Source organism: Lobosporangium transversale (assembly GCF_002105155.1).
Source record: "Lobosporangium transversale strain NRRL 3116 chromosome Unknown BCR41scaffold_59, whole genome shotgun sequence".
NCBI lineage: Eukaryota > Fungi > Mortierellomycota > Mortierellomycetes > Mortierellales > Mortierellaceae > Lobosporangium > Lobosporangium transversale.
Genome location: NW_019029037.1, coordinates 26,895 through 54,819, shown reverse-complemented (window position 1 = coordinate 54,819; position 27,925 = coordinate 26,895). Strand labels below are relative to the sequence as shown.

Genomic DNA, 27,925 nt, shown 5'->3' with positions numbered 1-27,925 from the left:
CAACAGGACAGCTTTTATGGAAAAAAGGAGTTGTCATCCAGAAGAACATTGAATATGAAATAAGAACCACTTTTCCTTTTCTTACACATGTAGCACACGCCGTCGGCTTATTTGTTCTTTCAAAATTTTACTATCCTCAACATAGTCAACAGAGCACCCTGGTTTCATTAAACTTGCAGCACAAATGAAAGAAGTATTTTTTTTTTTTTTTTTCTTTATAAAAAAAAAGAGCGCACTAGCCTCGAAGATTCTTCAAATCATTGAATGAAATGATTTTATCTACTTGTCATTTACGATTGTAACCGCAGAGGTATAGATACTTCTCATGTTTATAAATTATAGACATTATGAGGATAGAAGGTAAGGAAACGAGATGAATAGATGAAGTAAAGTAAAATAAATAATACGTCTTTATTGAATAGTTTGCAGTGCCACCGACATTACTACGACTATGACTGTCATTATGACCGCTTCCAACTTTGGCTGACTAACACAGTCGATCATCAGTCTTCTTTGTCTCACTCTCCCGCCTTTGACTCCCTCCCCTCGGAATGAAAAAGCGTGAGAAGAAACAAGGCAAATGATGTAAAAACATAGCATGTTTTCCTAGCCCTGAAAACAATTATTTTCAGAGACGGAAAACTCTGCTTCAAACCCTTATAGCATCTTCTACAGCTCGTTGTGGAAGTTTGAGTGCTTGCCAGTCCTTGACTCTACCACAAACCTGGCCTTAATCCAAAGCCATGAGCATTGTACCTTCTCATTGGCGGCGAAGGAATCAAGAACTCAATTACAAAAATTCTCCGGCACAGAGTTCTTTGTATGTAACTGAAGGATGATAGACACCCGCCAAAAATCAATCAGTCTTGGCCGATCTCCCATAAATTGGACTGTGGCGTGTGAATCTTTATGTATATACCATATCCAAACCAAGTACGCGAAAGATGATGCTGCGTGACCTCAATAGTTATTGTTTATTTGCTTTGAAGAACAATAAAGTGACCAACTTTAGAGAGATTAGATGGTCGGATGTATTATTTACATTGTCCTCCATCCTTTTTCTTTATATTCGCGTCCGAAGCACCTCCATCTTCGATATACTACGGGCAGCAATCAATGAGTATTCGAGCAACAGAATATCTATTCGGCAGTTTCAAGAGTTAATGTGTTACTAACACTAGGATGTTCAACTTTAGAGCAAAATCACCTTTATTAAGATGTTTAATTCTAGTGTGTTTATGAAAGATATGTGAACTAGTAAACTAGTAAAGTTCAATCATTAAGATGCTTTTCTATGCCCTTAGAGCCAATTCTCAGTCGTGATCTCCTTGGGTGGAAAAGTACCGAATATAAAAAATCATAAGGTCCACCAAAAGTAGTTCATGGCAAAAAAAAAAAAAGTGAGAGTGAGTTTATTCAAATATTCTAACACATTCTTGAAATGATTATGAGGTAGGTACGGAAAAGAACGTTGCATGCTTAAGCCTTAGGAGTTTCGGGTTCAGGAAGAGCAGGCTTGTCATCACGACCAGGTCTATATGTATATAAAATAAGCATTAGTGAAGATTCATATGGAATTAAATCATTCATGATATCTGTCAAAAAGTAAGTCTTTTTTTTTTTTTTTTTTTTTTATAGCATACCCGACTTGCTCCCAAGGAGAAGCAGCGCCCTCAAAGTTACGGAAAGCCTGTGCCAACTCCACGGGCTCAACGATAACACGCTTCTTTTCGTCATCATATCTGACCTCGACATAGCCGGTCAGAGGGAAATCTTTCCTGAGAGGATGACCTTCAAATCCATAGTCGGTCAAGATACGTCTAAGATCAGGGTGTCCAGTGAAAAAGATTCCGTACATGTCCCAAGCCTCACGCTCAAACCAGTTGACGCCGTTGAACAATCCAGTCAGCGAGGGGACAGGCGAGACCTCGTTGGCGTAAGTCTTCACGCGAATGCGAGAGTTATATCGGATTGAAAGGCAGTTGTAAACGACCTCGAATCGGTTAGGACGTGAAGGATAATCAACACCACAGACGTCCATAACCTGTTTGAATTGAGAATTGGTGTGATCGCGCAAAAACTCCATGACAGGCAAGAGTGCATTGGGAGCGACATAGATAGTAAGCTCATCCTTGTAGACAGAGAACTGCTGAATGTATTTGGGGAGGACTGAGGTCAAGTATTTACCGTACTCATGCAGTTCAGTAACAGTGGTTTTGACGCCGGGATTCGCCTTCTCGAAAATCCTTGGTCCTTTAGCTACATTGTGTGTATTACAGGTGGTAAGAGTGGGCAACGTTAGAGCGAAAAGTCGGGGGAGATAAAATAGGATGTAATGAACAATGTGTTGAGTAAAGTAAAAGACATAATTCATGCTTATTTATCTTGAGTGGTTTTTGCCATTGAAAAAGCTTGTCCTTTCTTACCAGTGTGGGCTACAGAGGAAGTATGAAAGGTGGAGCGAGCTATCAAAGTAGTGGGGACCCTGGCAGAGATCGCTATAAAAGCATAGTTGGAAAAAATGGAAAAAGATACGAAAACCGTATTTAAAAATAAAGATGTGGAATTCCAACGCGATATTGTCATTGTTGAAGTTTAGTAGGTGCAAGAGATTTTGCGTGATTTTTTTGAAAACATGTTGATCCAGTGCATGATTTCCGAGAATGTTTTATGTGTGTTTTCGAACGCTTCCTGTCCTTTCTATGATAAATAAGAGATCACTATGTGAAAGTACCTCTTGTAGAAGCGATACGAAGTGCAGCCGGAGCGATGCGCGAGGTCATCATGGTTCTAATATATGTATAAGAAGACAAAGGAGTGGAGAAGGGCCAAAAGAAAAATGGAATAAGAGATGAGAGGAAACTTTTTTTTTCCTGCTCGGGAATTCCGATCTTGCTTACATGCTTTCGTGGAAGGAAGAATTGCAGAAAAGGAAGTACAAGTCCATCTGTGGCTTCTACAGCACGTGATTTGACGCAATGGCAAAGCAACTTCTTGTTTGACGGCCCTACATCGTCTAATGTCGTCTTGTCTGGGTCTGAATGTCCTACTTTACACACATTGGACCATTCTTCTTACGCGCATTCTCCTTACGCCCATTCTTCTTCAGAGTACCTGTCCTTAGTGTTTCTAGTAGAGTTCCATTGAGACCTTATCCTTCACGATCGCTTTATACTTCCTCTGTCCAACTTGCTAAACGCGCGAACGCAACTTCTACTGTCTCTATAGTCATAAGGACGACATTTACTAGAACAAACAAGAGAAAAACTAAGTGTTCGATGGCTGAAAAATCCCTTTCTTCAACTCAGCCCGTCCTCGGAAGGCGTCGAAGCGGATCGATTCAGGATACATCAGGATCTTCTGCGCCTCCTACGAAAAAGGCATTGTTCTCTATCTTTGAAAAGAAGCATGGGCCGTTGCAACCAGCTAGTATTTGTTGGGAAACATACGGGTCAAGCTTCATCGTGGGCAGAGCGTTTGAACCCAAAGCAGGAGCGAAAGTCGCGGCATTTGATTTGGTACGACGTTTGAAACTTAAATTAGTCAGTTTCCATCAAAGATGAAAACAGCCTACTATTATTATTATTGTTTTTATTACTTTCTGAACCACATTAAGGATCACACGCTTATTAAGGTCAATGGAAAGCATAAATGGCCCAAGAATGCGGACGACTGGGTCTGGTGGACGCCTTGTGTTCCGACACAATTGAAAGAAGTGGCAGATGCTGGGTAAGGCTTTTAAATCGGTATTCATATACATAAAGTAGAGTGCTGCTCGATCAATAGCATGAACTGACCTGAGATATATAATTATTAGGTACATACTTGTTGTGATCACTAACCAAAATGGTCTTGATGGAAATGTACAAAAGCAGAATGAGATGCGGAGCAAATTTGAGAAAATCTGTGCTTGCCTGGGTCTGCCCATGTGGGTCCTGATCAGTATGCAAAAGGATCAAAATAGGAAACCTATGACCGGACTGTGGCACTGGCTCGAATCTAGATTTTTAGGAGATGGAGTTGAGATTGGTAAGAGTCTTTCCTGGCTTAGAGCTCAGTAGTAGGTTGACTAAAAAAACAGCAAATCTTGAATACTAATACTTAAATAACTGCTGCTGCTTCGGATCTCAGATTACACTGTTAGCTATTACGTGGGAGATGCCGCAGGGCGCCATGATGGATGGAAGGCTGGGGCCATTAAGGATTTCAACAATACCGACCGGTAAGGCTTTTTTTTTTTGCCCTTTTTTTTCTAGAGGAGCGGAGGATTATATCATGTTAACATTATAGAGCCTAATTGCAACCAAGTTACTAATCGTATCTATCAATACTCTAACAGCAAATTCGCAGCGACGCTCGGTATTCAGTTTCATACACCAGAACACTTCTTTTTGGGCCAAGCTTGTCCGGATAATAAATGGTCATACGGTTCATTTGATCCCAAGGCTTGGCCCAAGGACGGTACTGCCAGTATTTGTTTTAACTATTATATTTTATCGTTATCGTAAAAATGTTTTCTGATACTGATTACTTGCTCCATACTATAGCCCCATTGTTCTCGCCGTCATCGACGCCTCTTCTACCGAATCCGGGGACTGTTGAGGTGATTGTCTTCTGTGGGTACCCTGCATCTGGCAAATCATCCTTTGCGCGCAAGTACATCCTTTCCACTGGACAATATGACTATATAAACCAAGATACACTTAAAACCAAAGAAAAATGCATAAAGGCAACAGAGGAGAGCTTACAAAAGAACAGGGCGGTTGTTGTAGACAACACTAACCCAGATAGGCCTACTCGAGAGTCCTACATCAATTTAGCCAAGAAGTATAATGTGCCCGTTAGATGCTTTTTATTTATGGCAAACAAGGATCTTGCAATGCACAACAATTACTTTAGAGCGTTTCACCGTCCATTGCTTGAAGCTATGAGAAACGTAGAAGACAAAAAGTCGCTGATTACGACCCAAAGCACGGCTACACCTGTGGCGGATTCTTCTACGGAGATGACTTCGTCGAATGACAATGATGGAGGGCAAACACACAACCCCAGTTCAGTAACCGTGACACTAACAAAAGTCAGAGAGGAACCAGTTCGTGAGCGACTACCCGATATGGTCTTTTCATCATACGCAAAGCGATATCAAGAACCAACAGTGGCAGAGGGCTTTTCTGAGATAAAGAAAATCAATTTTATCCCAGATAAGGATATTAAAGATGCTTGGGAGCGATGGTACTTTTAAGTCATAGATGTGTATATTAAATAAATTATAAATAATATATTGCTAAAAATGTGCGTACACTCGCGATGGTAATAGCAGAAATCGCCATTAACGGGCAGGGTTTTTTCCTTTGTCTGAAGAAGAGGTGGAGTGGCGGCTACGCAAGCGATTAAAGAAAGATTTGGAACTGGAACTGCTATGGCGTCTAGAGGTATGGTCCTGTGTCTCCGATGGCACTGCGGTATCTTCTGGCTCGTCATATATTTCAGTCTGGGTAGTCTTCTTCACCCAGACAACCTGCTCACCCGGTCCCGCCTGCGGAATAGGACCTTCGTAGCCAGCTGGAACATCGGTCGAAAGCTCTGACGGCAAGGCTGTGCTGTTTACTATGTCTGGAGCTCTACCTTTGCCCTTACCAGCGCTGATAGAGCTTTGTGTAGCAGGGATGTCTGAACTCTTGACAGAACTACGCCTGTGGAAGACGCCCTTGACTTTGTCAAAGATACTTTCATGGTCACCATCAAGGTAGTGCCTCTCACTCGAGGCAACAGACGTGCTATCTCTCGCCATGTTTTTAGTCTCACCAGCGTGTGTGTTTTTGGATCCAAAACAAACGGAGGACGCTATTTCATGGGAAGCGAGAGCAGGGGCGTCAACACCCATGCCGCAATGCTTACGGTCAAGCGACCCCGCTCTGTCGACATTAATAGCAGAATTACGCACACCTTCGGGCCTATCGTGGTTTGTATTATCAGTTGATCCCGATCCAGCCAAGTTAGCGGTTGGGATGGCAGGGTAATCCACGTTCAATCCAGAGGAATATGAGGCACGACGATGACTCATATGAGCCTCAAACGGGTTTTTGCGAATAGCGGCCACTGCCTCTGGAAGAGTATTCTGGGTCCTATGATGTACATTACCATGGATCACCTTGCTATTGTCTCTAGATGTCTGAATGGGGGCACCTAGCTTTGTACCTTGCGTGAGCGAATCATGGTTATAGTGGGGGACGTGAATAGAGTGGCCGTGATAGTCAGGGTGATGAGGGTCTCGTATTAAGTCATCTTTGCCATCGACATGGAGGCTTCCTCTGCGGTAATTAATGGGATGCTCGGAATGACCCACAATGCGAGGGATATCTACACCGAGTGCAGAATAGTTGGTCTCGGGATTTTCGATATGAGATATCGCTGGCTTATCTACGTGCATGGCGTGATGACGGGCGCTTTCGGGTCCGTGGCCTGTAACATATAGAGTACGAAGAGTTGTATTTCGAGGCTCCATATTAGTGGTAGTGGGCCCCTGTAGGGGGCCATTCTCTGCAGGAGGCCGCTGTTTGTCTTCATTAATGATTACATTAGTACTGTTGGGAGGCGTGCTAGTGCTGGCTGTATTAACTCGGGTCTTCTCATGGCTGTTGAGATCATTGATTCCAGATAAGGGTTCGTCCTGTTACCAAAGACAAATGCAAGGCAAAATAAGCACGTTGGTCATAAAAAACAAAAAAATCGTGCATGAATGATATTCGATGATAAACATACCGAATGTTTTGAGTCTTCCTGCGAGTTGGATGGCCGTATTGCGCCGGAGAAATCCTCATTGTATGGCTTTGTGGTACCTACGGAAGTGGTGGAGACTGTCGCAGGGAGATGTTCAGACTGAACTTTTTCTTTATTGGGCCCGGTCAATGGAAGCGACATCTTGCGGTGTGAAAATTCAAGGCCGTGATGATCCGTGGCTGATATACCCTTTGAACTGCTCAACGACTCTTCGTCTCCGTCACGGATGACTAATTTCCTTGCAGCTTCGACTACTGAGGATGCAGCCGTTGCGGCTGTGTGAGCTGCTGTAGCTGCACCTGCCAGGACTGCTTCAGCGATCGAAGTTCTTCGACCTACATTCGATGTTATAGCATCGGTATCCTTGGTAGTAGAGGCGTTATTAAAGTCTTTGATGGACTCTTTGGCATGATTGTTGGGAGCGATATTGTTGTTTGAAGGATTGTGCACTTGTGAAGGCAAAGGCAAAGGCATTCTGCCGATGATAGGCCCGGCCACATTACTAACGGAGCCATCGTGGACATTATTAGGGACAGCTGTGGCTGCTACCTTCAAAGGTGTAGCACTGGATGAATTTGATTGATATGAAGGCTGGAGAGCAACTTCAGGATGGATGTTGCAGGCATTTTCGCTGTTGTTGATATTCTGTAGTCGCTCTGGCAATTGCTTTGTATTGAGATATGAGTCCGTACTGCTAATCTGATCCATAGCTGTAGTAACAAATCGAATGCGTAGAGTTAGGTTGGAAATGGGTCAAGGCGTTGAGAGAAAGAGAGACTTTTTTCGTTTTATCCTGTGGAGGAAATGAGATCATGGCTTTTTGAGTTTAATATTTTTAGCAATTGCATTATTTCATGTGTTCAGATGATTCCGTTTCACCAAATGTCTCTGTTGCGTTGTTGCGTTCAATGAGAAGAATGTCTGATAATTAAAAGGCCAGCATCAGAGGTATTCATCGTCGAATACCAGATTGGGAATTATGGTAACCACGAACGAGTTGTTTTATACATGATTGTACCTTAAGGTCCGAAAAGGACTTGCTTTAAAACTCAAGATCACATATTTATCATCCATAATACAAAAGCAGAGATGTATACTAGAGTTGGGACGAGGCACTTGGTCAATATGGCATCATCGAATGATATGGAAGAACAGTAACTTAGGCTGCAAATAATTGCGAGTAGAATCCAGTGCACAAGGCTGTTCAGCGGGATTAGTGCTACGTTTGTTTCGATCGTTTTACCTCCACTTAATGTTTAAAGACACGTCCTAATGGACTTTGGGATATAAAAAAATATAATTGGTAATAGAAAAGTTGGTAGAACGAATTGTCATAACCTTGAAATTGATATGAAACCCGGATACCGAGAGATGAACTTGATTGTTGTAGACTTTCAACATGAAGTCTAGGTTACCTGGTAGGATGCTCCAACCTTTCTACCTTGCAAATCTGGCCATGTTTAGTTTAGTAAGGTAAAGCTCTATTCGCATTCACTCAAAAACTGGGATAATCGGTATTCGGGCTCGCCTGCAGATAGTGATGACCTGAAAGTATTATTTCATCAGCAGGGGTAAAGTGGTAAAATTAACTCGTCTCATGTCAAAAATACAAATGCAGTGCAGTGGAAGAGCCGTCTTTACTTTGTGTGGCATCATCATCCTTTCTTACTTTTTCACCCACCATCCACCATCCATTCAACTTTCCCTCTCATCAATACTACTAACTTTATTGGGTTTCCATCTTTCATACTTATTTTACATATTTGATTTCCCATCCCTTTTATTCTCGTTCTTTTTCTCTCATTCCCACACAACATCTCGTTCTTACAATGACGGTCAGCCTCGAAACCGCTAGGCCTATTGAGGAAGCCCCAAAGCAACTCTCAGTTGACACTGCCTCCACCAACCCCTCTTCTTCGCCTGACCATATAATATCGCCGGTATCCTCTCCCCTCTCTAATAAGGCTGTTGCCCTGGCTGTCGACAAATTCAAGGGCTTGAAGACAAAGTCGCCAACACGCACAGAGTTTCCTTCTATTCACCAGCCTGAGCAACATTTTCAATCTCATCATGAAGAGACGGACCATCCTTCACCTGTGGATAATAATGACTTTGATATCAAAAGGCCAACGACGTGGTTTCTTAATGGATACCGAAAGAGTCTTGACCAACGAAATTCGGGTGTCCCGACTAATTCTCCCACTGCAGGTGTTGAAGCTTTGACAGACGAAGACAGGCGTATGATGCATATCAAGACCGTATTCAACAAACTATTCAAACGCAAGAAAGACAAGAAGGGCAAAGACACTGACCAGATTGCTCTTGACGCCGAAGAATTACAACTCTGGAGGAATATCGCCCCCTTGGTTCACCAACCGTCTGCAGTTTTCATGGGACTCTCGTTTATTAGTGAAGACAAAGGAAGTGCATTGAGTGGCAGGAGCGATGTTGATTGGAATATGAATGTGATTCTTGCCCTTGTAAAGGTAAACCAGCAACCAGGCTATCGGTGTAGGGAATAAAATGTCGATGATCTCCTTGGTTGTGACAATTGTTGAATTGCTTTTCCACAGCCCATACGCCCATTCAATAAAAAAAGGCCATGATCTTTCATATCGGTTTGAAAGTGTGGAAATGAATAGGGAGCAAAAGGACGGAGAGCGGTAGAAGCCTTGCGATCTCGAGCTACGAGAAGCCGGCTGTCCTCTATTGTCTTTGTCATTTCGCAATTCGCCCAATGTCTTACAAATGTATTTGTACTCACTTTTAATCTTTTTGGTCATTAGGTCGTCATTCTACCATATACTTATACTTCCAAGGATACCAAAATTAGAAACAGGGAAAAGAAGGAAAGTAAGGCGCCTAAGGACAAGCTTTCTGCCAAAGAAAAAGAGGAGAAAGATGCTAAAGAACAGAAACGGTTCCTAGTCATCAAGGTTCAATACGGAGACTTTTTACCCAGCTGGTTGATTGAGCGCAGCCTTGACGATTTTGTAAATCTTTACGAATCATATCACCCTCCAATCCCAGAGACTCCTCTCTTATCTAAATCAATTAAAGTACCTAAACCCCCAGCTTGTATCCGCTCTCGCTTCAGAATTAGTAGCAGTAGCAGCAAATCTGCAGCGGCTTTGGCGGACGGCACGGATGCGGTTGATCCAGCGGATGGAAGCGATCCGACAGCTGAGGATGGGGGTTTAGTTGATGCTTTTGATCCAAAGTCGGCACGCAAATTGACACGTGAGCTGCAGACATTCCTTCAAGACATGATCCGATATGCAATGTATCTTCCAGATGCGGAGCGAATGTGTAATTTCTTGGAGCTTTCTGCATTGACCTTGGCCCATGTCCCTGATGGAGGTTATCAAGGCAAAGAGGGTTACTTAACCGTATTGAAGCAAAAGCGACTGATGGATGAAGGCCCATTGACTAATGCCGTCAAGAAAGTCTACCGTAAACCTGTTTCAAAGTATTTTGTAGTCCGCGATTCGTTCATTATCGTTGCTATGAGCCATAAGAATGTAAGAAGACGATGGTCCTTCATAACTATTTTTAAAACAATTGGATGCCTTTCTTTTTCTTTTTTAATTCTTTTAATTAACTCTACCATTTCTTTCTTCTTATTCTCGATCCATCGTCGCTCAGACTGAGATTCAGGACGTCATTTTACTAGACTCATCTTTTAAGGCCGCTAAATCTCCTCGCCATCTCCATGCACCCCACACGTTCGATATCATTAACTCGGAACTAAAGTTTCATGTCATGGCTAAATCTGACCATCGACGACGTCAGTTCATTGATAGTATCCGTAAGATGCCGGCTCTGTGGAAAGAACCAAAGCGATTTAACAGTTTTGCGCCTGTACGGAAGAACGTCAGTGCTCAGTGGTTGGTAGATGGCCGTGATTACTTTTGGAATGTCAGTAAGGCGCTTGACATGGCCAGAGAAAGCATCTACATTCTGGACTGGATGCTCTCACCCGAAATTCTGCTCCGTCGTCTGCAGCATGATGGAATGGAGTGGTGTCTGAAGGACCTCCTGGGTCGTAAGGCCAAGGAAGGTGTGAAGATTTACATTGTCATGTATAGTGAGGTAGACGCGGCATTACATCTTGCCTCGCTACGAGCCAAGAGACTCCTTCGCAAGATATGTCCGGAGAACATTCTAATTCAGCGTCATGGACCTAATTTAAAGACTGCTTGGTGGGCACATCATGAAAAACTTATTGTAGTCGATAACATGATCGCTTTTATCGGAGGACTTGATTTATGCTTCGGTCGTTGGGATACTGCAGAACACACACTGACTGACCTCAATGAAAGTGAGCTAGGACACTGCTGGCCAGGCCAAGACTATTCTAATCCTCGCATCAAGGATTTTTGTGATCTCTCAAAGCCTGAAGTGGATATGATTGATCGCTCTGAGAACCCCCGCATGCCCTGGCACGATGTTGGTCTTCAGATATTAGGTCAGCCCGCTAGAGATGTGGCTCGTCATTTTATACAACGATGGAACTTTTTGTGCAGGACCAAGCCCAAGCAAAAGAAGATTCCTTTCTTGTTGCCAAAACCAGACATTCCATTGTCAAAACTTAAGGAGATGGGTTTGGAGGGTACATGTGAACTCCAAATCTTACGGTCTGTGTCATCCTGGTCCATGGGCCTCAAAGATCCTGAGTGTAGTATTTTGACTGCGTATATTGCTGCCATTGAGCGTGCAGAGCACTTTATTTACATTGGTAAGTCTATAGAATGGGTATATGCGCATTCGCAGTTTTGTTCTCATACCGTTTGTCACTGTGACTAATATAATACACCATTTTTGCCGTGTTTTCATACTTTTTTTTTTTTTTTTTTTTTTTTTTAAAAAAAAAAAGAGAACCAATTCTTTATCACTTCAACTAATGTTAACAAGACCATTGTCCATAACGGTATCGGTCGCGCTTTAACAGACAGGATCATCAGGGCTCATAAGGCTAACGAAAAGTTCCGTGTGATCGTGGTGCTACCTCTTGTGCCTGGATTTGAAGGGGGTATCAACACTCCTGCAGCTACATCGGTGCGCATGGTTATGTTGAGTATCTATGAGACGATTTGCCACGGCAAGAACTCCATCTACGGGCGTCTAGCCACTGCTGGTGTAGTCAAGCCCCACAAGTACATTTCATTTTATGGGCTTCGAAATTGGGCCAAGATCGGAGAGAAGTTTATTACGGAACAAGTTTATATCCATGCCAAAATGATGATTGTGGACGATCGCATCGCCATCATTGGTTCTGGTGAGTTTTAGTTATTTCTAGTAAAAGTCTTTATACTTTCGATTCTGATTTACTAACAGTACGTATTATATATGAGTGTAGCCAACATTAATGAGCGTTCGATGCTGGGCAATCGTGACTCTGAGATTGCCGCGGTGGTACGAGACTTAGATTACATTGACTCTACTATGAACGGTATTCCATACAAGGTGTCTCGATTTGCACACACGTTGCGCATGAACCTGATGATGGAGCATCTAGGCCTTCCAGTGGGCCATGGCCATGATCATGATCATGACCAAACGGTTAGTCAATTGAGAGATGCGCCGTTTACAGAGCTTGATTTTGTGGACCCGGTGCATCCTGCGTTCTATGACGATATCTGGAAACACTATGCAGAAGCCAACACTGTTATTTTCCGAGAGATGTTCAAATGTATTCCAGATAGTACAGTCAGGTCGTGGTCACAATACATGAAGTTTAATGCAGAATCAAACGTGGATGACCCTCGCATGAAGGAGGAGAGGACGCTCAAAGATAAAGCCATGGACAAGATTTTAGGGCCGGCTATGGCTGAGCATTTCAAGCATACAGGGGATAATAGCGATGAAGAAGACGAGGAAAACGATCTGAACAAAGGAGTAACGAGCAATCTAGGCCGACGTCTTCGCAGCCATGGGGAGAAGCACAGCGTTGCAGACAAGGCAGCTGCTAGAAAGGCGCTGGCAGAAGATGATTCTGGTGATGATGAGGACCCAGTCCGAGATAGAGTCAAGGATGAGTACATTATTCAACATGACTTTTCAAGCGAGGATCTCCGAAAGCAGCGCAAGAGCAATAACAGTAGCCAAAAACGCCATGCAAATAGGCGTGATAACAACAATGATATGCAAAGCTTGTCTCAATCTGCGAAGGAGCTACGCACAAACGAGGAGATGACGCCTCAAGACAAAGCCATTGAAAAGGAGTTAGAGGAGGATGAGCGACTGGTCAGTCACGATAAGCAGAAAGAGAAGATGGGAGAGCAATCTCCTCAGGAGACCGAGGCTTTATCCGCTCAACGCCAGAGGAACGCTGTTAAACGTACTGCCAGTGCAATGGCGAAGTCCAAAGATGTGAGGATGGCGATGGAAAATGATTTGAGCAAAGTGCGGGGTCATCTTGTTGAGTGGCCTCTCGATTTTTTGAGAGATGAGATTGAAAATCACAACTTTTGCTATCCAAAGGATTACAATCATCCCATCGATCTTTACACGTGAAAAAATATACCCAATATTTAACGTATTTGATTAATGGAATAACTTATTCTATGAAGTAATAAAACGATGTCTATGAATGTGATCTCTGCTCTGCGACAGAGATTCGGATCATGTCTTGGACCTCCTTGCAGAGGCCTATAACATTTTCGCTGTTGATGACCTTGGTCTGTTGCATCTTTTTGTCTAGCGTACCTATCAAATCTAAGGTACTCAGCAACTCAATGCCCGAAAAGCTTTCTTCTTTGTATATGAAGTTAGCCACAGATGCTATAAGACGATGCAGAATATCCTCCGAGCCCTCCTTCTCAATGGCATTTACAATAGCACTCAAGCATTCTATGGTCCAATCCCCCTCTAGTCCCTCCAAAAGAAGGCCACCCCCGAAGACAGGCGGATTATGAGAAGCTTCCTTTACGTTCGTAATCTTGTCTCTAGCTTCCGCAATCTTGACTCCGATATTAAACGCCAATGATGCTGCAGTCTGACGGTGCTGATCCACAGAGGACAGAAGCATGTTGACCAACAGATGCTTGAGAGACTCGCGTGTTTTTGAAGAGAGAACATAGGTTCCGAGGAGGGGATCGCCAAAGGCGTTACAGGCAAGCCGAAGCGTAAGAGTGAGAGTAGATTTCGATAGCTCTGCTGATTGAGTTGCAGCAGCATCAAAGGCCTTGACTAATGTCAAGTTTCCATCCTTGGAATACACCTCTGCCACACGATCGTGAATAATCAGCATGCGGATGATATCCAGAACTGGGAATTGATTTTCATAGGGTAATAGTCCGATGATCTTCGTCAATAATGGTTTCCATGTTGCACCCAGCTCTCCTAATGAAGGCTCTGTAGTGTTATTCTTTTTCGCCTCGGCCAGTTTCTTAAGCCAAGCTTGGATCTTGTCCAGCTGCTTGAGCTCTGACTCTGAAAGACCGTTCCCTGAGGTCAAAAGTGATCTAAGCTTTGTAAACGGTGGATCCAAGTTATCGAGTGAGAGGAAAAGAATAGGTGTTCCTGAGAGATTATTGTAATTTTTGAATTCACGACGAGCATGCGGATGAGCTATTATTATGGATTTTCATGGTATAAGAAGAGGAAAAAAAAAAAAAACGAGCATAGATCAGCATCATGTCAAAATGTCAATATGAACTTTTTTTTTTTTTTTTTTTTTTTTTTACCTGGATGAACAGCATAGATCAGTGAGTCGATACTACTCCTCAACTCTGCCTGATTTGCGCCCGAAAACTCTGAATCCTTATCCCCTTTCAAGAAGAACATAAATGTTGGTGTCAATTGAATTCCATACGCTCTTTTAATCTCCTGAGTCATGGGCATACTAACATCCACTTTAACGCCCTTGATCTGACCATTCTTCAATAAGATCATCTCGTCAAAAATGGGAGCAATAGTATGACAAGGAGGGCATGTTGCTGAAGTAAAAAAGACTGCTACTGCGGCGTTATCTCGAATCAAGTTTTGAAGCTGCGTTAAATCTGTTGCGTAAGAGAGGATGGCGGTTCCTGATGCTCCTGCAGATGCAATGTTTGCTGCCAATGCATTAGCAGCAGGAGACCCAGAGGCTGCTGCAGCAACAGCTGCAGCTACAGAAAGAGGAGCTTGTTGATGTCGACTTGGACCAAACATATTTTCAATCATCGGTCTCAAGGACTGTCCAAAGGGGGTGCTCAAAAAGTCTGTTGGAAGAGATGTAATATGAGCTGGAATAGATTTCCCTACTAAAAATTGGCATACATCATTCGAGAAGTTGTTGCAATTGTTATCTACTCGTCATCATAAAAATTACAAGTGTAAAAAACATGAAAGTTATTACTTCATAATCGACTAGAACTTTAACAGTATTATGAAAGATGTTTTTTTTTTTTGCCATGACCCTTTCTTGAAAGAGAGCTTTGAGTACCAAGGAGATGATAGGCATCTGCAGTATAGGTTTGTCGCATCTCATCCATGAACTCCATAAAGACTTCCTGAGGAATCTCGGTTGTGCCCATATCAATACGCTCCATGGGCTGTCCATGATGTGTTGTTCCAGGAATAGCGCTCATGATGCCCTGGCCATAAAAGAATTCATGTCCGAATACAACAACAGAGGTATGATAAATGGCATCTAATTGAAAAGCATGGAAAATTTTGATTAATGTGCGTCAATTTTTTATATTTTATTAAAGAGACATTTGATATATATGAAAAAAAAGGAGAAGAGTAATACCGATCTGTCGACCCATAAGACCCATGGACATGGCTCGAGCCATGCCCTGAGACAGGTCATATACAAAAAGAGTAACTTTCTCGGGCATAGTATAAAGTGATATGACAGTCGAGTGTGGTCTACAATGAGTATGAACGTGCACAAAAAAAAAAAAAAAAAAAAAAAAGAGAAGGGAAATGAGGAGAAAGAGAGAAGGAGAGATTGGATTTTGGAAAAAAAGAAAAGAGGTTCAGTAGGATGCAAAAGCATGGAATGAAATGGAACGAAATGACGACCCGAAAAAGGGAAATAAATAAAAATTGTGCACAGCAAAATGGATACACGTATGCACCCACATGCCTGCCTGTGCATGTCCCGATCGCAAACAAACATTTCGCCCAATCCATAACACAGTTAATTGACTCTACAAAGTAAAGCTCATAGTCTCGAATTGGTATTGTTATATTTAATAATATCAAGCTATCATTGTCATCATACATTTATCGCTATCTTTTGTGGCATCTACCCTTTTTTCTTTTTCTTTTTCTTTTTTTAAGCAGCGCCTTTCTTCTTGCCCTTCTTCGACACTACCTTGAACGAAGTGTCAGATGAACCTCCAGCTCCGGTGCCGGATGTTGTAGCCGTGTTCATCGATGCAGGCGCCCCATTCGGATAAGCATCGGCTTTGCGACGCTTGATGAACTCGTCTGCGAATTGACGGCCATTCATCGACTTGGAGTTGGCATAAATTGATTCCGAAATGATCTCCACTGTCAATGGATCATGATTCAAAGGAAATGTCAACAGCATCTGGATAAAATCTTCCAATACAACATTTTGAAGATCTTTCAAGGCCTGTCGACACCAGCGCAAAAACTCCTCAGAAGGAGGGCGAGGCTCGTTCGAGTTAGAAGAGGTTGGCTTTACGGAAGTCGAGGCACTGACAGTCGGGGCAGCGGCGCGATTAATAGCTGCTGATGAAGAAGGGTTGCTTGAATGTTTAGATCCAACTTCGATCCAACTGTCCGAGTTTCTCGAGGCAGAGTGAGTAGGTGAGTTAAGCGAGGGATTTGAAGCAAAAACAGCCGAGCTGCGTGTCATCAGAGTGGGTTTGGATGCAGTAGCTCCTGAAGAAACTGTACCCCATGCTCCAGCTGAAGCCGGCACAGTAGCAGGCTAAAATCATTTAAAAAAATTTTAGTTGGTATATAAACTTGAAAACAACCGTCACTATCGTTCAAAGAAAGAAAGAAAGAAAAAAAAAAAGTCACCTTGGGGCTGATAGTATCGGCATATCGTCTGCCGATGGATCCGGTACCCGATGCAATAATTGCAGCTAATCCAGTGCTCTGGTTTCCGCTAGGAGTAGCAGAGACATTCGACTGCTGAGTAGCGGCACGAGCACGCTTCAGAGCAGCCTCTTCCTCTTGTTGAATCTCTTTCAAAGTCTTCTTCTTGGGGGTATTTGTGGCACCGCTACTCCAGGCTGGGGCACCAAGCATGCCCTTGGTGAAATCTAAGACATTGCTGCCAGTAGTAGTAACAGTACTTAACTGAGCTTGGCGTTCAGCCTTAGCTTCCTCAGCCTTCTTAGCTTCCATCTCCTGAATCTCGCGCAGTGTAGGGCCGCGTCTCTCTGGTGCATCATCATCAGCATTAATAGGCTTTGCCCAAGGCGCGGGACTGGCTTTGGTAATGCGATGTGTCGACTCTGTACCAGTAGAAAACGACGTTGCCTCGGACGAATTATCTTCGGCATACTCCTGGTCTTGACGTTCTTCTTCCTGATCAGCCTGATGGTGCCATTGTTCTTGCTCAGGCTCAACAGTAGCGACGGGCTCTGGTTCCTCTTCCTTCATGACTTCTTTAACAGGTTTGACAACATGGTTATCCATCTCTTTCTCCTCAACGTCAATTTGTTCGGCTGCGGCATTGCTGGTTTCAATGGACTGCTTTTCTTCTACCGCACTCTCAACAAGCTGCTGTTCCTTTTTATTATTATCATGAATCTCAAGACTTTCAAGGCGTTCTGCAAGAGATTGGGCAGCGGCACTGTCGTGTTGCGAAGGCAAACCATCCTGGGAGATAGGATGGTCATTGGAAACAGCTAAATTATCGTGATGTTGTTGATGTAGGGGTTGTTGTAGAGAGTCCTGCTGGAAGGGTTGGAACTGTTGTTGTTGCATCTGCATCTGAGGTAGCTGTTGCTGCTGTTGCTGAGGTTGCTGTTGCTGTGGTTGAGCTTGCAAGGGGTGAGAAGTCTGACTTCCATCTGTTTTATTAAAGTCAAAGTAGTTGTCAGAACTAGAGGGGATAATCGTAGTTGTCCAGGGACTCGAAGGTTGACCCATGCCCACCCCCATTCCTCCCCAAGGGATCGCAGTGCCTCCAGGTGTAGACGCCGTCTGTGCATGGAGCCCTGCAAATTGAATCTGTTGGTAACGCAGCTGTAACTGACGCTGTTGTGCCTGCTGTCGAGCAAGTAGCGCGGCAAGTGCATGTGGATCATTTCCAAGCTGTTGAGCTGCCATAAACTGTTGTTGATGCAATATTGCCTGCATCTGGCTTTGGCGTTGCAAAAGTTGCATGTACTGCTGCCGCTCAAGCTCTTGACTGTGCAAGCGTTGCTGCTGATCCATGTAATGAGGCCCTCCTAAAGGAGTATGGACGGCAGGCATGCTGGATGCAGATGATCTAGAGAAGGAATCAATACCCCAACCGCCACCTGACTCAACGTTTTGACCTCGACCACCGAAAAAGTTGGAACTCCATCTGGACTCTAACCCAGCTATATTGCCAGAAGGATCTTGGGTTGAATTTAACCCACTTCGTTGTTGATTAAGGCTGCTGGTGCTGCTAAACAGGTCCCCAGACGAATGTTGTTGTTGCTGCTGAAGTTGTTGCTGCATCAGCAGACGATCAACACCAAAGTTAGGGGTGCTGGGTGTTGTGGGAGCGCTCATGCCAACCCATCCAGAGCTCAGATTCATTTGCGATCCAGGTTGGCGAGTTTGAGCAAGCGAGGGAATGGAAGGTCGTAACGAGGTAGCAGAATGCACAGGTTGTTCCTGGCGAATTGCACCTGCTAACAAAAATGGCTTATCTTCTGACCCAACCATCCTGATCAAGGACCCAAGCGGCTCAAATGTTGGATCATGTTCACGCTTGACCAAAAGATCTGGTGTGAAAAAGCCTCCTTTATACCACTCATGCATCTCCTCGCTGGAAAAAGGGCCTTGGATGCTCCCGCTTGGATCTCTGTATAACCATTTGCTCAATTCAATTGGCCCGGATTCGAAGGGAGGTTCAGAAATTGCGGTCGGATTCGAATTTGAGGATTGATTGTTATCAAATGGCGCAAATTCAGCATCCTCTCGCACAGGACCAGTTCCTAAACCCTTGCCCGAGAGCAATGAGCTGGGGAAGAAAATGTCTGCAGACGATTCTTGGGGCTTTTGTTGCTGTGGCGTTGGCGAAGATTGGTCTACCTTGGCAGAGCTAGCTTCAGAAATAGAATCTTGAAGTCGTGAGGAAGAAGTAGTATTGCCTCCTGGTTGCGGTTCCTCTGTGGTCTTTAAACTTATGCTTTGGATATCATCAGAAGGGCGCTTTGAAGTCGAATCCTGTAGTCCTGCTAATGGTTGGAGCTCGTCTCCGTCACCAATGATACGAAAAACACCATTGGCATCGAATGACCCTACGGAGTTGCCGATAGGTGAGTTCCAAAGACCGTCGTCTTCTGGTTCGCGTTCGCGTTCGCGCTCACGTTCAATTTGCTCTGTGCGTCTGAAGGAATGACTACGACCTTCGCTGTTCAAATCTGTAGAATCGAAAAAGCAACATCATGGTTTTTTTTAGAGCTTCCTTTTTTTAAAAGAAATTCAATGGACGAGGTGCGCTAGAAAAATATATCAAACTCTGTTCTTACTTCTTGGCCTTGCACTTGCACCATGGCTCCTAGACTCATAATTGCGAGAATGGGAAGTCGCTTTATCAGACCGATCATAGCGACCACTGGAATGCTCACCTGCGTTAGAGAAGCTCTCGCGCCGTTGTCCGGGTGTTCTTTCTTGACCACCCTCTGCTGGTTGCGCGGTCCGGCGTGCCACTTCGCTGTTCACACTTCCAGCAAGAAGCTAATGCAGATCATAACAGCAAAAATGGGTTCTGTAAGCCTAACAAATTACATGTCATATAATAGAGCCCCAAATTAGAAAGAATTAACTTAATCCATTGTTTACCTTAATCTCCTGTTCAGAAAATGGAAGTGAGGACATTGGTGGTAAGGACTCTTCGCTGGTCATGTACTCGTGCCTTTCAAATTCGATTGGAAGTCCCGTGGGACGATACAGTGACAACATCAATTCCTTTGAATACTTAAAAGGGTTCAAAGAGTCCGCTGCGAAGGCACCAGTATTTGCGCCGCTATTGCTGCCACTTGCACCATCAAGCACGGTGGCCTCGAGGGCGGAACTCTGACTAGAGGATCCGTTTTGAGAGCGGACGTTGCTAGCAGCAATGGATGAATAACTAAAGACAGGCATAGCAGCCGTAGAAGTGGTGGCGGGCGTAGACTGATTCCAGTCCTGAAGAGGAGAAGCAGGAGGAGAAGATGCCTTAGCACTCTGGTCGGTGTTAGATTGGTTCGACTTTGGAAAGCGTCTCATCCTACGAGCGAGAACATGTGGGGATTAGCACCAGGAGATTCCATGATCGAAATGGATGCATTTAGCACGTGTGGATCAATGCCGTCAAAAGAGTCGCGTGTGTACCATTCAGGACCAAAGTTCATTGTATTAGAAGCCATGGTTGTTCAATTACTTGTTAGAGGGGATATGTGTATGTTTCTTGTTACTTTTTGCCGTTTGCCGAGTTGCGAATGCAAATTTAGCCAAAAGCAATACGTTTTCTGCGTGCTTTTCTGAAGGAGGATTTATATATTTCTTCTCGACGAAGGATGATTCAATGGCAGGATTGAAGCAGAAGGAAAAAGAAAAAAGAAGAGAAAAGATTTCAGAAAAGCAACGTTTGTTATTGTGTTTGTATTTTACGAAACCGAGTCAAGTGACGTCTTGAGGCTCCTTTTTTTGGTTCCTCAATCAACCTCATCTCACTTCCATTTACCTTCCATGTCTCTGCAGTCAAGATGTCGCGGGCAGGGATGATACGGAAAACTGCAGACACTGCCGCAAGAACTCTCGATGCTCCAGTGAATTCACAAAGCAGCTCGCCTTTATTGGCTCCACATTCTGACAGTCGAGATCTACGAATGGATCAGTCAACAGCTTTAGCCGGGAATACATCTGATCAAGGCTATCAACAGGACCAGGACCGGGAGCGTGAAGACCGAGAGCACACTGAAGCGCGGCGATTGAAACTAGCCTCAATCATTCTTTTCATCTGCATCATCTCATTTGTGCTCCAAACAGTACGTGTCAAATCCTGTTGAATCGCAGCTTTTTTTTTTATGAATGCTTCTGGAAGTCTATGATAACATTTCTCATCTCACAATTGCGCATAATGAATAGGAGCTTACAAAATTTGTGCAAACATCCATGGGCTATCAGAAGCCATACTTTATCCTTTATATATCCCATTCCTTTTGGGCTATTGCTCTCCCACTACAGTTCATATATTCTACCTATCTTTCACCCGGCGCTCCAGGATCGCATCTGACATTGCAAGAGCGCATCAGCTATTTTGCGAAACTAGTACGGCATTCCACACACGATCTCTATCACAGGAAGTCTGAGTACATTTTAGTTGGACAAGCAACAGTAACAGACCCTACAATACCGTCATCAACACCCTTTTCTCATGCAGGGCAAGAGGCAAAGAGTTTATGGAAATACCTCTTTTATGTCACATTTGGGATGACTATTCTATTCATGGTTCCTTCGTATCTGTGGTACTCATGTGTGGCTATGACCTCAATGGCGAATTTAACTGCTATCTACAACACAGCCTGTTTCTTTGCCTACTTGTTCTCAGTCGTGCTATTGAATGAAAAGATTGTGGTAAACAAAGTTATTGCTGTCATCCTTTCCTTGCTTGGAGTCGCCATTATCAGCTTAACCGTTGAGGATACCACTGTCCCAGATGACCAAGGAAAAAAACATTCGACTGTCGCCCTTGTGGGAGATTTTCTAGCTCTTATTGGTGCAGCTCTCTATGGCTTTGAAGAGGTACATTCATAAAAATAGAAGATAGCGATGATGACAAGGCGCCGCATACTAATTTGTCGTTTCTATATCCCATATATCGACTAGGTTGTCTACAAAAAATACGCATCCTCAAAGATTCAACCAGTTGTTTTTGCTAATACATTGACAGGGCTAATGGGTGTAGTCACATGCACAATGCTTTGGATACCAATCCCTCTACTCCACTGGATGGGCCATGAAGTTTTCGAGTTGCCGACACTGAACGAATTTTCATCAATTCTAATGATTGCAACACTGGGACTAGTTTACAATGGTTGCTTTATGATTGTGGTCTCGCAGACAAGTCCGGTGTTTGCTGCAGTAGGTGTGATGGCTACAATCCCTTTGGTGGCACTTACAGACTGGTTACTTTTTAATGAGACCATTGGTTGGGGTGATATCGTCGGTGGGTTAAGCATCATTGCAGGATTTGCTATCCTAATGCGCGAGAATCACAAGGCTCTTTAAATTTGTACGTATTATTTGTATGTTTATATTTATTTTTAAAGCATAGAACTTTAGAGGGATAGTTCCGTTATAAACGCCACTAATAAACGCACTCCATAGAAAAAATTAAGGAACTTGTTTGCCACCGTATTTTCAATCTAATCTGTCTTTTTCTGATCCTCTTGGAGCATGAAATGTTCAGGGTAGAATAATGTTTGAGGCAAGCGCATCGTTTTACTTCATTTTCCGTAAGCTGCGATCGTCGTTGTACGGAATTTTGCTAAACATTGCCTCTTTTTAACCATTTAGACTCTTGCACCAAAACTCGGTAGTAAGCCTCCGTTGCAGCAAGGCGCGTTAGGCAACAACAGCAGCGCAAATAATACCGATCAGGGTCGCAGGAACATCAATGCAACACCATCTACAGTTGCAAACCTTCATTCAACTGTAAATAACATTACCATTCCACATGTAGTCAGACCTGGCGATGTTTCGCAGACAGGGCAGGGATCTTCCCTATCACGCCAAACCAACCCTTTTGCTAAAGGATTCATAGGGACACGTTCCACCAACTCACCCTCCACAAAATCTTCTACAGCCCCTATCAATAACACAGTACATCAACCAGTGATTGAGATGGCTAGAAACACCTCTAGCGATCGCAGAAATCAACAAGTTACTATTGCAGTGAAAGGTGGACATGTGTCAAGTGTACAACAGAAACCAGAAAATCTTACCAAGCAGTCTATGGGCTCGAAAACTCCACCTTCAGATCCGGATGCCTCCTTTAATGCTGATGACTTCCTTTTAGGAAGCGATGGATTGGCACTGACAGACCTTATAGATGGTTTGCATGAAAATAAAGATGAGGTATCATTAAGCTGGACACCCACACCTCCTCGGATCCAGAAACCATCACTCTCCGGAACAATACAACCATTGTCGATACCAAAAGGTGACATAGTCCTCCGGTCCTCTACCTCGCCAACAAGTACTGGAGCATCTGTCAGGAGTGCAAACCTCATGGGATCGACTTCTGATATTGTGCCAGAGAAAGAAAATCACACATCAACAGGTTCCTCTTCTACTCACTCACTGTCTTCACCATCAGGATCTGTTGGGCTACCTATTATTAGCGATATTGGCAGACGGACAACATACTCTAATCGATCCAGCACACCACGGGTTTTGGCTCCTAATTCACAGGAGCATCCAAGTAATCGGCCGAACGAGGAAGATACAATTGATCATCGATTAGTACAAAAAAATGAGAGACAGTTAGTCCTTGCTGCCAGGAACCTTCAGGACCACGAACGACGTGGGCTCATGAGGAGCCAAAGCTCGCCATCAACTGGAAGTAATCCTTCTCCTCTTCCTATGCGTAGCAGGCGGAGATTGCCTGGTCCTGCTGGAGAGCTTCCTGTGTTGGTACGTAGCGATTATCCATGGTAGTTTTTAAGGATTTTCATGAAACGCACTCCCAATTATGTTAAGTCCTTGTAACCCATACATGTCGCCTCCAAGTAGAGTGAAGAGGAAAAAAGGCAGTTATTTCAGTCCCGCGGGACACCTTTTAATAAGGAGGCTTCGACGACTGCTGCTGGAAGCATCAGTCCAAATTCTTCGATCAAGAAAAAGATGAAAGCTGCTGTATACAATGGGCCTGTCGATAGTATGTTTACCACTGCCGCGTGGGAACAGATGTTGAGGACTTATGGCCTTCCGGACTATAAACGTAAATATTCTCGGATAAACCTCTATCAAATTAAATTCCAAAATACTGATGTTTCAATACGATCGATCAAGTTGGCCTTTTGACAAATTTTTTATTTTTTTTTCCTGCCATAACACAGCATCAACGCTAGCGAAGTTTAAAGGGATTACACCATTAGTGGAACACACTTTATCAGACATCGAGAACCGCCAAGAACTCCATCGTGGCAAGATATCATCACTTGTAGTCATGATTAAGGATGTGGTGCTTACAGAAATTGATGCGTCAGTGACGCTGCTTGACCCCTCGGGCGAGATGCGAGGTACTGTGCATCGGACAGTCCTTGAACAATACAAAAACAATGAGATCAGAGCAGGCACAGTTTTGGCATTGAAAAATGTAGGTCTTCTAATGGATACCATCGAATTCCTTGGAATAAAAATAGCTATAATAACTTGCATTTTTAATCAACTTTTATAGGTATCTGTATTCTCGCCAACGCCGATATCGCACTACTTGATTATCACTTCCCGAAATATAGTTGGGATGTTTTTACCGCAGCCAGCCGCAATCATCCTTTCACAAGGCTCAACACAGGAACGGTTTTCACAGAAGAGAAAAAGAGGGCAAGGCAGTCAGGAATCCGATAGCAGTAGGGGCTCTTGGGTTGGAAGCTCTCCGGGGATCCTCAATGGCAATGGTATTTCGCAGTCGTTGGGAGGGAAAAATGACACGCAGCAACCATTGACTATAAACTCTTCATCAGCATCGAATGCCTCGAATCTGTCAAGTGCCTCTCTTTCACTCCAAATATCTACAGCTGAGTCTATGAGTCAGCGAAGTATTTCATGGTCTGCAACTCCAGAGGATACTGGTACGGTTCTTGAGAATGCTGGTAGTATGAATTCAGTCCCACTGGGGCAGAATAGAACCATAGTGAAAGCAGAAGGTACAATATCTGTGGCAACAAGACGAGCTACGGATATCATTGCGGCTTCATCTCTGCCCACTGCTCAGGAGCAAACGAAGGATGAATCATCCTTGTCGTCACCACGAGTGTCGCAAACTCAAGAGGTTCAATTTCAGAGTTTACGACAGACAATTGGTGATGCGAGTGCGCAACCTGTGGTACATGGTCAGACTCAATCGGAGGATATTACGGCCACGCCTTTGATTTCATTAGGCGTTATGACGCCAAACGTATTGAGAGCTGAAACTCCAAATATAGCAAAGGGGGAGAGCCGAAGGGTTTTGTCATCTTTCGCAGCGCCACCAAGTCTAAGGAAACGATCCTCGCATTCGAATGCAAGTCAAAAGTCGGATTCTGCAACCTCAAGCAGTTCAACTTCAGCAGTAGTTGCAGATGTGAGTGCATCTACCAACGCGTCCAAAAAATCTATCCGATCTAAAAGTCACTTGACGCCAACACCATCCAGAAAGGCAATATTGAGGCGTCAACCTAGTTCATCTGATTGGTTAGATGATCTTGGCGAAGATGATTTAGCGGGAGCTCTTGATGATGATCGTAATTTGAGCTTAACAGAACCGCCGGCGCCTGTCGTCCACCGTGTACAGGAAACTGCATCGGTCGTAGCTACTACAACAACTACTACTATTAATGCTACCGCTACTACTGCAGCTAAACCCTCCATTGAGCAAGATGAGGATGATGACGATGATTTGGATAATTTGCTAGATGGCCTAGATGATTATGAATTGTTTGATATTTAGTTTTTCTCTAAGTAATAAAGTACCACTCTTGATTATGTCTGCTCTGGAAGAAAGAGGAGGTTGGAGAATAGGAAGGAGAGGAGAAACACGCCCAGGGTCCATGACTTGCAACCTGAAGGCATGTCATGAAAAGTATAGAGTGAGCGGATTTTAAATAATTTGCTCCAAGGTGGATCGACAAAAGTCCCTGTTCCTAGGCAATGGTGATTTAAAATTTTAGATTCTCGATGCAGATGTCATGATGCACAAAAGTTGTGCTATACACATTCTCCTCAAGAAGTATCTTATAGCAGACCAAAAGCCAAAAAAAAAAAAAAAAAAAAAAAAAAAAAAGTTTCATTGCTTTCCTTTCACTTTATGTTACTCCGTCGACTATGTCCCTGGGCTCGATATTCCGATGATCAAACTCATTCTTGCTCAACCACTCAAACTAAAGTAACTTCGAGCTGCGTTTTACATACTTTAAATATCCCTTTTTTTTGTTTTTATTTAAAAATAGAAATAAAAGTATGACGTTACCATATCCCGCAGTGGAAAGCCCTGTCAAAGCTCCAAGGTAAAGGAAACATGCCTATGAAGAAATAAATCGTCAGTGTTTTATCAAAGACACTATTGATTCCGCATATTTGAATATTCTTCCTGTAGGTGTCGAAAGGCCCGATGTCTTTTTTGAGAAACAGAAAGTCATTACTGAATCATTTATTCTGTCGGAGATAATCTTATTTTACATACATCTACGCTGTGTGTGTTAACGGAAGAAGAAAAAGTTGAAAGACTTCTCGGTCACCCGGGATCGATATCGCTATTCAAAAGACCGACAAGACTTTCAACGTCACTTCAGATTAAACCAGGGCCTTCTTCAGTGAACGATGCCTTTTTACCATGCGCACACACATACACTATTTATATATATATATATATATATATATATATATATATATATTAAGCAATAAAATAGCTATTATTTATTACTTTAAAGTGAGACTTGATCGTGGCTGAGTTCCTCTCCGAAGGGATGGATAACATTGATCCATGTATACTGCACTGCGCACAGACCAGATCAAGCTTCCCCCTTTCCAAAGAAAGTTTTAGGCTAAAATAATTTTTCACTAAGGACAAACAGATCATACACAGACCTTGTACACAGACATATCAAAATTCTTGGTGGACGTCACCTGAGTCTCCAAGGTCGCCAACGTTACCGAAAATTTATAATCATGAAGACCTCACCTGAGTTTTCTTGGTCGCCAACGTTGCAACCTTGGAAAAGCTGGCTTTTTTATTTTATTTTTTTTTTATCCTTCGTAAAAAAGAAATTCCATTCCAAGAAAAGTAAAGATTCATACCGCTGGCTTCTGGTCCATATGCGGCTAGATTTCATCTTTTTTTTTTTTTTTTTTCTTTTTTTTTACTTTTGCGGAAACCATGCACAACAGATTAACATTTATACATACAAACATTCAGGTAGAACTTTACCATATTAGAATAGGATAACGTTCCGGAGGAAAAAAAATAAGAACATTTATTCAATTGCTACCTTGTTTAAGCTATGAAAACAATAACGAGTGTTACATTTATTTGATACATACAAAGATACAAATTGAAAGAGGTGGGGCAGGATCTGAGATCGTAAATCAAGCGATATAAGGCATGAACAAGGTCTCAACAGATACAATACATCAACTGGCGAGGTTCCCTTCGGATATTGATATCCAGATAGTCAAAGGCAGCATGGCTAATAGGCATCTAAAACGTGCCAATGGAATCCCACAGAAAGAAAAAAAAACTCAGATTGGCTCTCTATACATGACTATTGTTCGGTTTTATTTGAGCTTCCGCCCATGTCCCCTTTGGAAACTTTTCTTCTCCGCTCTCACACATTTGTAATTCACTTTGTGACAACAATATACATGTACCTTACAATAACTCGATTGTCTACCAGATTAAGGCGAATGAACAAACCTATAAAATGATGCGCATCTCCACTTTTCACTTTCTTTCTCTCTTTTCTTCCACAACACTCAGTATCCTTTCTCAAAAAAAAAAAAAAAAAAAAAACTCCATCTACACGAAATTTATCGTTATGGACAATACCTTTACCCTCTTCCACATCTAGAATTATCCCTCCACCTTTGTTTTCCTCTCCAAGAAGAACAAATTAACCTCACATGCAACCAGTTGCTGCCCATGAAAACGCCGTAAATCTTTCCACAGGAAACCCTTGTGACGCAGATCGTGCAATTCATTCCACAGGCAACACCAACAACACTACCACACTCACACTCACACCCACCAACTCTTTAGCTTTCAACCCCAAACACGAGTCTGGTATCA

The 27,925-nt window shown here is 43.2% G+C and overlaps 9 protein-coding genes across 9 annotated transcripts; 4 read left to right on the top strand and 5 right to left on the bottom strand.

The window, feature by feature from the left end:
* Nucleotides 1–1,479: 1,479 nt before the first annotated feature.
* BCR41DRAFT_313308 (hypothetical protein) lies at nt 1,480–2,374 on the bottom strand (the record flags this gene model as incomplete). The annotated part of the gene is made up of 2 exons (XM_022021124.1): nt 1,480–1,534; nt 1,644–2,374. 2 exons carry the CDS (start codon nt 2,372–2,374, stop codon nt 1,480–1,482), a joined length of 786 nt encoding a protein of 261 aa, XP_021876385.1.
* A 661-nt stretch (nt 2,375–3,035) lies between these two features.
* Nucleotides 3,036–5,254, top strand: BCR41DRAFT_362982 (polynucleotide kinase 3 phosphatase-domain-containing protein). Its single transcript, XM_022025812.1, has 6 exons — nt 3,036–3,518; nt 3,617–3,729; nt 3,818–4,029; nt 4,132–4,222; nt 4,340–4,461; nt 4,548–5,254. Exons 1-6 carry the CDS (start codon nt 3,042–3,044, stop codon nt 5,240–5,242), a joined length of 1,710 nt encoding a protein of 569 aa, XP_021876384.1. The 5' UTR covers nt 3,036–3,041; the 3' UTR covers nt 5,243–5,254.
* A 17-nt stretch (nt 5,255–5,271) lies between these two features.
* BCR41DRAFT_199906 (hypothetical protein) lies at nt 5,272–6,671 on the bottom strand. Its single transcript, XM_022019875.1, has one exon. The coding sequence runs from the start codon at nt 6,503–6,505 to the stop codon at nt 5,330–5,332; it is 1,176 nt and encodes a 391-aa protein (XP_021876383.1). The 5' UTR covers nt 6,506–6,671; the 3' UTR covers nt 5,272–5,329.
* Nucleotides 6,672–8,430: 1,759 nt separating this feature from the next.
* Nucleotides 8,431–13,382, top strand: BCR41DRAFT_362978 (hypothetical protein). The gene is made up of 5 exons (XM_022025811.1): nt 8,431–9,266; nt 9,567–10,301; nt 10,426–11,518; nt 11,657–12,058; nt 12,140–13,382. Exons 1-5 carry the CDS (start codon nt 8,610–8,612, stop codon nt 13,294–13,296), a joined length of 4,044 nt encoding a protein of 1,347 aa, XP_021876382.1. The 5' UTR covers nt 8,431–8,609; the 3' UTR covers nt 13,297–13,382.
* On the bottom strand, nt 13,303–15,667 carry BCR41DRAFT_362976 (PPPDE putative peptidase domain-domain-containing protein). Its single transcript, XM_022025810.1, has 4 exons — nt 15,518–15,667; nt 15,209–15,415; nt 14,469–15,071; nt 13,303–14,352 (listed from the first exon to the last, which is right to left on the bottom strand). Exons 1-4 carry the CDS (start codon nt 15,603–15,605, stop codon nt 13,367–13,369), a joined length of 1,884 nt encoding a protein of 627 aa, XP_021876381.1. The 5' UTR covers nt 15,606–15,667; the 3' UTR covers nt 13,303–13,366.
* Nucleotides 15,668–18,657: 2,990 nt separating this feature from the next.
* On the bottom strand, nt 18,658–18,852 carry BCR41DRAFT_290221 (hypothetical protein; the record flags this gene model as incomplete). Its single annotated transcript, XM_022020343.1, has 1 exon — nt 18,658–18,852. A coding segment is annotated over one exon (195 nt), but the record flags the coding sequence as incomplete, so codon positions are not given.
* Nucleotides 18,853–19,059: 207 nt separating this feature from the next.
* BCR41DRAFT_199828 (hypothetical protein) lies at nt 19,060–20,648 on the bottom strand. The gene is made up of 4 exons (XM_022019874.1): nt 20,621–20,648; nt 20,269–20,439; nt 19,738–20,164; nt 19,060–19,632 (listed from the first exon to the last, which is right to left on the bottom strand). Exons 2-4 carry the CDS (start codon nt 20,301–20,303, stop codon nt 19,408–19,410), a joined length of 687 nt encoding a protein of 228 aa, XP_021876379.1. The 5' UTR covers nt 20,304–20,439; nt 20,621–20,648; the 3' UTR covers nt 19,060–19,407.
* Nucleotides 20,649–20,765: 117 nt separating this feature from the next.
* BCR41DRAFT_313279 (hypothetical protein) lies at nt 20,766–22,167 on the top strand (the record flags this gene model as incomplete). Its single annotated transcript, XM_022021121.1, has 3 exons — nt 20,766–20,924; nt 21,025–21,681; nt 21,766–22,167. The coding sequence occupies 3 exons, from the start codon at nt 20,766–20,768 to the stop codon at nt 22,165–22,167; spliced, it is 1,218 nt and encodes a 405-aa protein (XP_021876378.1).
* A 99-nt stretch (nt 22,168–22,266) lies between these two features.
* Nucleotides 22,267–25,612, top strand: BCR41DRAFT_362972 (hypothetical protein). Its single transcript, XM_022025809.1, has 5 exons — nt 22,267–22,366; nt 22,456–23,574; nt 23,674–23,881; nt 24,000–24,259; nt 24,341–25,612. The coding sequence occupies exons 1-5, from the start codon at nt 22,358–22,360 to the stop codon at nt 25,589–25,591; spliced, it is 2,847 nt and encodes a 948-aa protein (XP_021876377.1). The 5' UTR covers nt 22,267–22,357; the 3' UTR covers nt 25,592–25,612.
* The last annotated feature ends 2,313 nt before the right edge of the window (nt 25,613–27,925 follow it).

What these genes read in the sequence shown, in the direction of transcription:
- BCR41DRAFT_362978 (XM_022025811.1), top strand. Translation starts at nt 8,610, where the DNA reads ATGACGGTCAGCCTCGAAACCGCTAGGCCTATTGAGGAAGCCCCAAAG. An exon ending in TTGCTATGAGCCATAAGAAT is followed by an intron (nt 10,302 to 10,425) that starts GTAAGAAGACGA and finishes ATCGTCGCTCAG; the next exon opens with ACTGAGATTCAGGACGTCAT. An exon ending in CATCGCCATCATTGGTTCTG is followed by an intron (nt 12,059 to 12,139) that starts GTGAGTTTTAGT and finishes ATATGAGTGTAG; the next exon opens with CCAACATTAATGAGCGTTCG.
- BCR41DRAFT_362972 (XM_022025809.1), top strand. An exon ending in TGGCCTTCCGGACTATAAAC is followed by an intron (nt 23,882 to 23,999) that starts GTAAATATTCTC and finishes GCCATAACACAG; the next exon opens with CATCAACGCTAGCGAAGTTT. An exon ending in CAGTTTTGGCATTGAAAAAT is followed by an intron (nt 24,260 to 24,340) that starts GTAGGTCTTCTA and finishes CAACTTTTATAG; the next exon opens with GTATCTGTATTCTCGCCAAC.
- BCR41DRAFT_362976 (XM_022025810.1), bottom strand. Translation starts at nt 15,605, where the DNA reads ATGCCCGAGAAAGTTACTCTTTTTGTATATGACCTGTCTCAGGGCATG. An exon ending in AGATGCCTATCATCTCCTTG is followed by an intron (nt 15,072 to 15,208) that starts GTACTCAAAGCT and finishes GATGACGAGTAG; the next exon opens with ATAACAATTGCAACAACTTC. An exon ending in GATCTATGCTGTTCATCCAG is followed by an intron (nt 14,353 to 14,468) that starts GTAAAAAAAAAA and finishes CCATAATAATAG; the next exon opens with CTCATCCGCATGCTCGTCGT.
- BCR41DRAFT_199906 (XM_022019875.1), bottom strand. Translation starts at nt 6,505, where the DNA reads ATGGAGCCTCGAAATACAACTCTTCGTACTCTATATGTTACAGGCCAC.
- BCR41DRAFT_362982 (XM_022025812.1), top strand. Translation starts at nt 3,042, where the DNA reads ATGTCCTACTTTACACACATTGGACCATTCTTCTTACGCGCATTCTCC. An exon ending in AAGTCGCGGCATTTGATTTG is followed by an intron (nt 3,519 to 3,616) that starts GTACGACGTTTG and finishes AACCACATTAAG; the next exon opens with GATCACACGCTTATTAAGGT. An exon ending in AGGAGATGGAGTTGAGATTG is followed by an intron (nt 4,030 to 4,131) that starts GTAAGAGTCTTT and finishes TTCGGATCTCAG; the next exon opens with ATTACACTGTTAGCTATTAC.
- BCR41DRAFT_199828 (XM_022019874.1), bottom strand. Translation starts at nt 20,303, where the DNA reads ATGGCTTCTAATACAATGAACTTTGGTCCTGAATG. An exon ending in ATGAACTTTGGTCCTGAATG is followed by an intron (nt 20,165 to 20,268) that starts GTACACACGCGA and finishes TCTCGCTCGTAG; the next exon opens with GATGAGACGCTTTCCAAAGT. An exon ending in TTTCTGAACAGGAGATTAAG is followed by an intron (nt 19,633 to 19,737) that starts GTAAACAATGGA and finishes GATCTGCATTAG; the next exon opens with CTTCTTGCTGGAAGTGTGAA.